General features: G+C 49.4%; 1 protein-coding gene across 2 annotated transcripts in view; it reads right to left on the reverse strand.

Annotated features, from left to right (window-relative positions):
* Window positions 1–8655, reverse strand: part of ST8SIA5 (ST8 alpha-N-acetyl-neuraminide alpha-2,8-sialyltransferase 5) — a 67327-nt gene extending 58672 nt beyond the window's left edge. For both annotated transcript variants that reach the window (XM_052660430.1, XM_052660429.1), the window contains exon 1: window positions 8525–8655. In XM_052660430.1, the coding sequence (XP_052516390.1) occupies window positions 8525–8655 (131 nt within the window). The remainder of the gene's footprint in view (window positions 1–8524) is intronic.
* Window positions 8656–9480: the final 825 nt, after the last annotated feature.

A 9480-nucleotide genomic window follows, 5' to 3' on the forward strand; every position in this document is an offset into this window, starting at 1 on the left:
CGCTTGATATTGGAAATAGGCAATGGTTTCTAGGATATGACACCTAAGACACAAGCAACCAATGAAAAAAGTAGGTGAATTGGAATTCATCAGAATTAAAACATTCATACTGTAAAGGACATTATCAAGAAAGTAAAAGAGAACCCATAAAATGAGTGAAATGGTTTTCAAATCATATACCCGACAAGGGAATTATTTTTGGAATCTACAAAGAACACTTACAACCCAATAATGAAAAGACAAATCATCCCATTTAAAAATGGGCAAAGAATCTGAATAGACATTTCTCCAAAGAATACATACAGCTAATAATAAGCACAGGAAAGAATGCTCCACATCCCCAGCCATCATGAAAACACAAAATCAAACTCATAATGAAATGCCACTTCAAAACCACTAAGATGACTATGATCAAAAAGATAATAACAAGTGTTTCCAAGAATGTGGTGAAACTGGACTCCTCACACCCTGCTGGAAGGAGTGTAAAATGGTGTCACTATTTCAGAAAACAGTCTGACAATTCTTCAAATGATGAAACATAGAGTTACCATGTGACCTAACAATTCCACTTGTTACCACGTTGTGTGTTGTGTGTGTGGACCCAGTCTTGTCCAACACTGTGTGACCTTCTGGACTGTAGCCACCAAGCTCCTCTGTCTGTGGAATTTTTTAAGCAAAAATATGGAGTGGGTTGCCATATGACTCAACAATTCCACTTGTATACCCAAGAGAAATGAAAACACACATCCATAGAAACACATGCACAGCCATGGTACAATGCTCATGGCAGCCTTATTCATAATAGCAAAAATGTGAAAAGAACCTAAATTCCATCATTAATGGATAAACAAAATATAGTATATCTGTAAGTTGAATGTTATTCATCAATAAACAAATGAAGTACTGATTTGGGATTGCCATATACACACTGTTTTATATTTAAAATAGATAACCAATAAGGACCTATTGTATAGCATAGGGAACTCTGCTCAATATTTTGTAATAACCTTAATGGGAAAAGAACTTGAAAAAAGGATAAATACATGTATATGTATAATTGAATACTTTGCTATATACCTGAAACTAACACAACATCGCTAGTCAACTCTACTCCAATATAAAATAAAAATTAAAAAAAGAAATGAAGTACTGATATATGCTACAACACAGATGAATGTTGAAAATATGCTTAGTGAAAGATGTCAGATACACAAGACCACACATTGTATGTTTCCATTTACATGAAATGTCCAGGATAGACAAATCTAAAGAGACAGATTAGTGTATTTATTCATTTCTAGAGCTGGGAGGTATAGGAGTACTACAGGGTGATGGCTAAGAGGTACAGTGTTTCTTTGGGGGTTTAAGGAAAATGTTCTAAAATTGATTGGCATGAGGGATGCATAACTGTTCAAACATACTAAAAGCCATTTAATTGTACACTTCAAATGGATAAATTTTATGAATTCATAGATGGGTGGATTTTATGACTATATTTCAAGAATGCTACTCTTTAAAAATAAATTTTAAGAAAAAAAAATCAGGATTAAAGCCAGGATATTCACTATGACATATTTATTGAACATGCTTTCAAAGGTTCTAGCCAGTACAGTAAGATAAGTAAATTAAAGTAAAAGGGTTGTAATGAAAGAAAATGTCTACATAGAGATCCCAGAAGACTCTACAGATAAATTACTATCATGTGTTGATTATTATTACCATCCTCAATCTTGCTGTTTTATAAAAACAATATACATTGAAATCAAATTAATTTCTTTACGCTAGCTACAAATGGACAGAAAATATAAGTTTTAAAAGATTTTTTTACAGTAGCATTAAAAACTATGCAGCTAGAGAAAAATCTAACAAAAATGTTCACATTCTTTATGGAGAATGATAAAGCTCCTGAGAGACACTGAAGGAGGGCATTAAGGCCCATGTCTACCTGGTCCTCCTCTGAGACTAAGTTTAAACTGCAGGTCGCCACCAGATCACACAGTGTCCTTTCTACCTTAAAAAAAAAAAAAAAAATAGTAATTGCTCTTTCGTTACCCCTCTGTTAAAACGTAAGTAACCGAAGTCTTTAAGACTCCAGTATGCAGAGTACGTCATGAGAAACGCTGGGCTGGAGGAAGCACAAGCTGGAATCAAGATTGCCGGGAGAAATATCAATAACCTCGGATATGCAGATGACACCATCCTTAGAGCAAAAAGTGAAGAAAAACTAAAGAGCCTCTTGATGAAAGTGAAAGAGGAGAGTGAAAAAGTTGGCTTAAAACTCAACATTCAGAAAACGAAGATCATGGCATCTGCTCCCACCACTTCATGGCAGATAGATGGGGAAACAGTGGAAACAGTGGTTGACTATTTTTCTGGGCTCCAAAATCACTGCAGATGGTGACTGCAGCCATGATATTAAAAGATGGCTTACTCCTTGGAAGGAAAGTTATGACCACCCTAGACAGCATATTAAAAAGCAGAGACATTACTTTGTCAACAAAGGTTCGTCTAGTCAAGGCTATGGTTTTTCCTGTGGTCATGTATGGATGGAAGAGTTGTACTGTGAAGAAAGCTGAGCACCGAAGAATTGATGCTTTTGAACTGTGGTGCTGGAGAAGACTCTTGAGAGTCCCTTGGACTGCAAGGAGATCCAACCAGTCCATCCTAAAGGAGATCAGTCCTGGGTGTTCTTCGGAAGGACTGATGTTGAAGCTGAAACTCCAATACTTTGGCCACCTGATGCGAAGAAATGACTCATTTGAAGAGACTCTGATGCTGGGAAAGATTAAGGGCAGGAGGAGAAGGGGATGACAGAGGATGAGACGATTGGATGGCATCACCAACTCAATGGACATGGGTTTGGGTGAACTCTGGGAGTTGGTGATGGATATACCCACTCCAGTGTTCTTGCCTGGAGAATCGCAGAGACGGTGGAGCCTGGTGGGCTGCCGTCTATGGGGTTGCACAGTCGGACATGACTGAAGCGACTTAGCAGCAGCAGGGAGGCCTGGCGTGCTGCGGTTCAAGGGGTCGCAAAGAGTTCAGTTCAGAGCGACTGAACTGAACTGAACACTCCAGTGATATGCGTTTATGTGAAGATTTTTGCACTAACAAAGGGGATTTGGAGCAGTGGAGAGTGTAATTGCAGAGATGCTTTCCACAGCCCCAGGAGCCTGGCGGGCTACAGTCCATTGGGTCTCAAACAGTTGGACACGACTCAGCAAGTAGGCACAGCATAGCACATTCTAGAAAATGGGTAAACTTTATGAATTTATAGATCAGTAGATCCTGTGAATACATAATGTTTCCAGTATTCACACCCAAACCGCCCTTGCCCTGTTGCCAAAACTGCATAGGCCCTTTCGCACAGATCCCTCTGCAGTGTGCGTCACGGTTGCCCACTCCCAGCCAGGTATCATTTTGCCTAGATTCCCCCCGCACCTCCGTCTCCTCACTCTCCTCCACCCCCACCTCTCTGCAGCCTCAGCTCCCATGCCAGCTCTCCTCTCTCCAGCCCTTCTGTGCAGGCAAGCCCTTGGGACTCTCCTCTGTGCCCCTGCCCATCGCCATCTTTCACTCTGCTCTCCCCTAGGTAAGATGTCATCCAATTCCATCACACAGGCCAGTGTTTTTCTAATTGAGGGTTTCAACCAATAGATTAAAAAATCAATGCAGCAGTATGCCCCAGAAGTATTTTTTTTATTGTGGTAAAATAAATGTAAAATTTACCATTTTAACCATTTTCATTGTACAGTTCAGTGATACTCAGCACAACCACAGTTGTGCAGCCATCATTAGCATCTAGCTCCCAAACTTCATCTTCCCAAACTGAAACTCTGTACCCATTAAACACTTGTTTCTTATTCCTCCATCCTGAAGTTGCCCCTGGCAACCAACCATTCTGCTTTCTGTCTCTATAGAACTCATGTAAGTGGAACCATATAATATAGTCCTTTTATGATTGGCTTATAGCACTTGGTATAATGTCTTCCAGGTCTGTCCATAGTGTAGTATATATCAGAATTTCCTTCCTTTTAAGGCTGAATTTATTTTTTAAATGAAGTAAAATGGAATTTTTAATGAAGCAGAATAGAAAATATTAAAGTAGATTTCTCATAATGAGGCCAAACTGTATGAGAGTGTGTTCTGGATCCCTGGGTATAACTTACTGTGTATAACAATCATGAAAGTTGGAAAAATGCTGATTTTGATGTGTGGTGAGTCCAAAATCCCCATTGTTTGTCTGGCTCTTGTCCACCCAGTTCCTGAGCTCCTTTCCAACGAGTTGTTGGATTGCCCTTCAGTGTCTGAGCAGATCTAGACTTGAATTTGTTACCCTCTTTCCTCCAGACAAGCTCCTTCTCACATATTTCCCACTTGTGGTGGTTTAGTCACTAAGTTGTGTCCGATTCTTGCAACTCCATGGACACCTCTGTCCCTGGGATTTCCCAAGCAAGATTACTGGAGTGGGTTGCCATTTCCTTCTCCAGGGGATCTTCCCCACCCAGATATCCAAACCCAGGTCTCCCGCATTGCAGGCAGATTCTTTACCAACTGAACCATCAGGGAAGAAGTCATTTTCCACTTGGTTCTCCATAATCTGGCTCTGCCTGCCTCACTCTGGCCCCCAGCTATACAACGCGTTATGAAGAATTACTCAAGTCTCCCCTGAACCTTTCAACTGTTGTTCAAGCTGGGTTTCATACCCCTTCCTTCCACCTCTATTTCTTATGGGTCATTTCCCCTTTCCCTAAGACCCCCTTCAAATGCCTACCTCCCTGCTCCTTAAGACATCCCAACCGATTTGCTACGGCTCGCTCCGCATCCTTAGAGTCCCCTATCCGGATCTCCAGTGAGGCCTATGCGTGTGCTACATGCCATTCTGTCTTCCCCATAGACTGTGAGCTCCTGGGGACCCTGGGAGGCGTCCATCTTGCAGATCACTGTGGGTTCAGCGTGTAGGAAATCTTCATTAAGTATTTGTTCAAGTGAGAACAGACGTGGAAGCCAAGAAACACCAAGGGCAAATTTCACAGCTTTGTTTCTTGCCTTTTCCTTCTCATTCCATATCCGGCGCACCTACTCCAGTAGAGACCCGGTGCCCACTAAGCCACCAGTACTGCCCACCTTCCTCTCTACATCTCCCCTTCACCTCCCTTCCTGGACGTACCCCCTGTATAGCACAGGGAGTGGCCAGGCAACCAAAAAAATAGAATGTGCACTGACTCACACCCCCACTTCCTTCTGGTGGAATCTGTCCCTGATTCTCGCTGGAACAACTGGCCCTGTTTGTGGCCCTGAGCTCTTTGCGTCATGTCAAACAATGAAGGCTCTGCTGAATACATGCACCCAGCTCAGCCCAGAAGCAAAGAACGGCTGCCTGCATGAGTCCCCAGCTCCCAAGTAGATCTGCCTCCAGCACCATGTTCTCCTCACTTCTGACCAGCCTGTGTCAACAGCCTCCCAGCCTCTTCCCTTTTCTACCCACTTCTTGAAAGGCTCAGAGAGCCTTCCTTCGCTTGGATCACATTGCTACTCTACTCAAGGACCACATGCAGCTCCCTGTGAACCAAGTTTAAACTGTCCTTCTCAGTCCAAAAAGCACTTCCCTGAAGCCACTGACCCAAAAATACATCTGTCTCCTCCTTCCCTGAACTTCCCATTCCCTACACTCCCCCTTACCTTAGTGGGATCCACATCGTCACTGGTCTCCTGAGTTCACTACCCTTGCAGGTATGCACTTTCAATCATTTCTCCATTACCCAATATTTCAAGAAACTACTATGTGCCACGCACCATATTTGGTGCTCAGGGTACAGCTGGGGACAAAACAAAGTGAACCCTATCCCATGGAGCGTTCATCTAGAGCAGGGTTTCTCTCCCTCAGCACTGCTGACATTTGCAGCTGGATAAGTCTTTCTTGTCATGGGCGGGCCAAGCATCGTAACATCTTTAGCCCTGTCCCTGGCCTCAGCCCGAGAGATGCCAGATGCTCTCCTCTCCCCACTGTGACAACCCAAAGTGTCTCCAGACATTGCCCGAGGAGCGACACTGACCTGATTGAGAACCGCAGGCCTAGAGCAGCAGAGGGGAGGTTGTTACAAATCACCCTAGGAGCTCATTAAAAAGGCCGGTTACTGGGTCCCACTCCCAGAGAGGGGCCCGGGAACATGCATTTCAGTGACCACACAGGTGACTTTCACGCAGGCCGTTCCAGGGCATCTACTGGAGGAGCACTCAAGTGTCAAGTGTAGAAACACAGGAGACAGACCAGTAACCTTATCAAGTCAGTTCATGGCAATGATGAGACATGTAAGAAACAAGATGGGGAACAGAGGTTATTCGTGGGCCGGTGTGGCAGCCGCAGCCTGGCGAAGGGTCCGGACAGCCTCTCGGATGGTCCAGCTGATCGATGGTTAAAGCCCCAGGTGACAGCACAGGTAGGGTCAGCCCAGGAGGTGCAAGGCAGCGGGGCTAGGTCTCCGCACCTTGGCTCCTGCCCTCTTGGGCTCTGGATCTGCACTTCCCTCACCTGCCCAGAGCGTCTCCTTCCTTCACGGGCCCAGTCAGGTCCCACCTCCTTTGGTGGTCTTCTTCCCTCCCAGCTCCGGTCCGGTGGCGCCTTCCTCCTCAAACATCTCAACACCACGTCTTAGCTCATCTGTGGCCACTATGTTTCCCCAATTAGACATCAAGCCCCTGAACACCAGGACCACAGCATCTTCTTTAAAGATCCTACAGTGCCCTGCCGGGATCAAGTACATGTGAGTTTGCTTACTTGATTGAATTCATCCAGGCCCTGGAGCAAGGCCTGTGAGGTGGCCTCTGAGACTAAGGAGGACGAGGTCTCTGTGTTAGAAGGCAGGATGCAACTGGTATGGCTGCAGAATTCCAGGCAGCTAGCTCATCAGCCCAAGAGGAGGGCCTGCCAGGGTGAGCACTTGGAAGCTGAGCTGCGCTTTGCCATGGGCAGGATATTCTCCCGGTGTTGATAAGGCAGCAGGGGTCCAAGCAACCCCGGGGCCATTCTGGGTAGGTGCCAGTAGAGGGTAGGAACCCAGAGCCACCCTGCTAAGGAGCAAGTGCAGCAAGCAGGCCGTTTCGGGCCCAACTGTCCTTGCACGGGGTCATCTTAGTGGGGACAGGGGGTGGGTGGGTGGCAGGCCCAATGGGCTCCAGCAAGCCGGGAGACTCTGAAAATGTCCTTTAAAGCTACCAGCACCATGCAGCGCCCGTCAGCTGCCCTTAACCAGAGAAGAATGCTCTCTGGGAAGGTCGGGGCAGTGGCTGGTTGGGAACAAATGTTCTGGCCAAGGGGCCTCACGCTCCCCAGCTCAGGACGGAGTGGGAAATAGCCCAACTGTTTGACTTTCCTACGGTAAACCCAGGCCCAACAGCAGTGTCACTTGCTCCCATCCCTGGATGCAGCCCAGACTAGGACGACAGCAACTGATGTGGACTCCAAAGGATGCAAAGAGAAGAACTGTTTACTATTCGGAAGTTTAGGGAAGAAGCCGGGATGTTTATATAGCTAGCCAGGCGTTTTGTTTTCTATCGGTCTGGTGGGGGGAGGGGCAGCGAGGGTAGGAAGACATCTGATAGCAAAGGAAAAAGCTCGGGCAGAAAAGAGAAGTGGGGTCTTTCCGAAAGAGGCTCTGAAATGGGAGGATCCTAGCGTAGCCCTTTCCCCAGGCCCTGTAACCCCAAGCGGCTGCCCTCAGCCAGCCGCAGGCAGAAGCCCACTGTGGCATTTCCGACTTTTGCGCACGCAGGGACTGAGGCCGTGCCTGACTGCTGAGTCCCTTTCTCCTAATGGAGTTTGCCCGCGGATGAAATGGGGTAGGAGGGGGGCCCAAGTGGGGAGGGTTAACTTCTGCTGCAGCTCTGACCTTCTGCCGAAGGATGAGACGGAACCATCTGCTTCAGAAGGGATCGGGTGGTGAGTTTCCCGGTGCCAGTGGTTACCGGTCTGTAAGAATTCACTGTTTCTGCCGCATCGTCCGAGCCCACTATCCACCTCGCCACACCTAACTCTGCACTCCTGGGCGGGGGGTGGGGGGTGGAATGTGTTTTTTTCCCCCAGAGGCCCCCACAAAAGTTCAGGACTTGAGAGGTAACCCTATATGGTTCTGAGCCCTCCACAACCGGCAGCCTCCCCTCCAACCAGATGGCCCCAGCACTGTGGACTTGAGGACACTGATCTGACCCCTGAGGCCGCTCAGGACATTCATATGTTTTTATCCTCAGCTTGGTCGGTCCGAATTCCATCCTGTCCCCCGTTTTCCACAACATAACAAAGTTGTCGGGCCCCTTTGGCCAGCGCTAGACGCAGGCGTTCTCCTCCAGCTGGGAGGAGAGATGCGCTTAGGAGCGCGGTGACCCAAACCTCACGCGGCTTTGCTCGAGGTTCAGTGCAGACCCCGGGGTCGCTCACCCGGGCCACGCCGGGGCGGAGCCTGCGGCTGCCACCTGGGAGCTTGCCCACGGGCTCCGCGCCACCCCACCCGCGCTCGGATTTTCTTACCTCTTGATGTAGTTCCTGCCATACAAGATCTGTTGCAGCAAGGTCACCAAGGCGAAGGCGCAGATGAAGATGAAGAGCAAAGTTCGGTTCCCCAACAAATCCCTGTTCGCCGAGGGGTCCGCGTAGCGCATCCTGGCGGCCGCGCGCGCACGGCGGAGCGCGGCGGGCGCCTGGCGCCTGGGGGCCCCCTCAATCACGCGCGGGGCTGAGGGGCCCCCGGGGGCGCGCGGCCCACCAGGCGCCTCTCGGCTAGATCAGGAGGGTGGGGGACTTCTCGGAGCAAAGTTTCCGGCTGCCGGAGCCGGAGCAGGAGAATCCGAGCGCCGCCCGCGCCGGGGCAGCTGGCAGAACAGGGCTGGCTTCCCCGAGCTCCACAGATACCCCAGGCCTCCCTCCCGATGCCTTTACCTCCAGGCGCCCATGCCCGGCAGCCTCCGATTTCCCTGCGGAGGGGCGACGCCAGGTGCCCCGAGCCCGGGCGGCCCCTCCCGCCGAGGTGGCGGCCAATGGGGAGCGGGGCCCGGGCTAGGTCCGCCTGTGCGCCGGAGAGCGCCGCGCACCGCCCCCTCCGGCCGAGCTCCGGATCTGTCGCCTAGTGCGATCCCCGGCCCTGGCGGGCCAAGTGTGATCCCCGGGCCCGCAGCGAGGGAGAGCGCGAAGGTCGGCCTCCAGTTCTACAGATGCGAGGTGGGGGACAAAACACCCGGACAGTCTGGGTAATGACAGGCGGGGAATGGAGAGGGGGAGGGGTGGGGCGGAAAACGCCGGGTTTGAATCCCGAAATTTTGGAAGGAGGCAGGAAAGAAAGCCGCGGCGGGGCACTGAGTCACCCCCGCTGCCGCGTCCTCGCGCTCCCGGGGAGATTTCTACCGAGAAAGCCGAGCAAGGTCAGCCCGGCAGCCCTCAAGGACGGAGCGCGCGGCTCCTGAATGCTGATGGCCTGCGGGGCTGCCTGC

Source organism: Budorcas taxicolor, chromosome 22 (assembly GCF_023091745.1).
Source record: "Budorcas taxicolor isolate Tak-1 chromosome 22, Takin1.1, whole genome shotgun sequence".
NCBI classification, from domain to species: Eukaryota; Metazoa; Chordata; class Mammalia; order Artiodactyla; family Bovidae; genus Budorcas; species Budorcas taxicolor.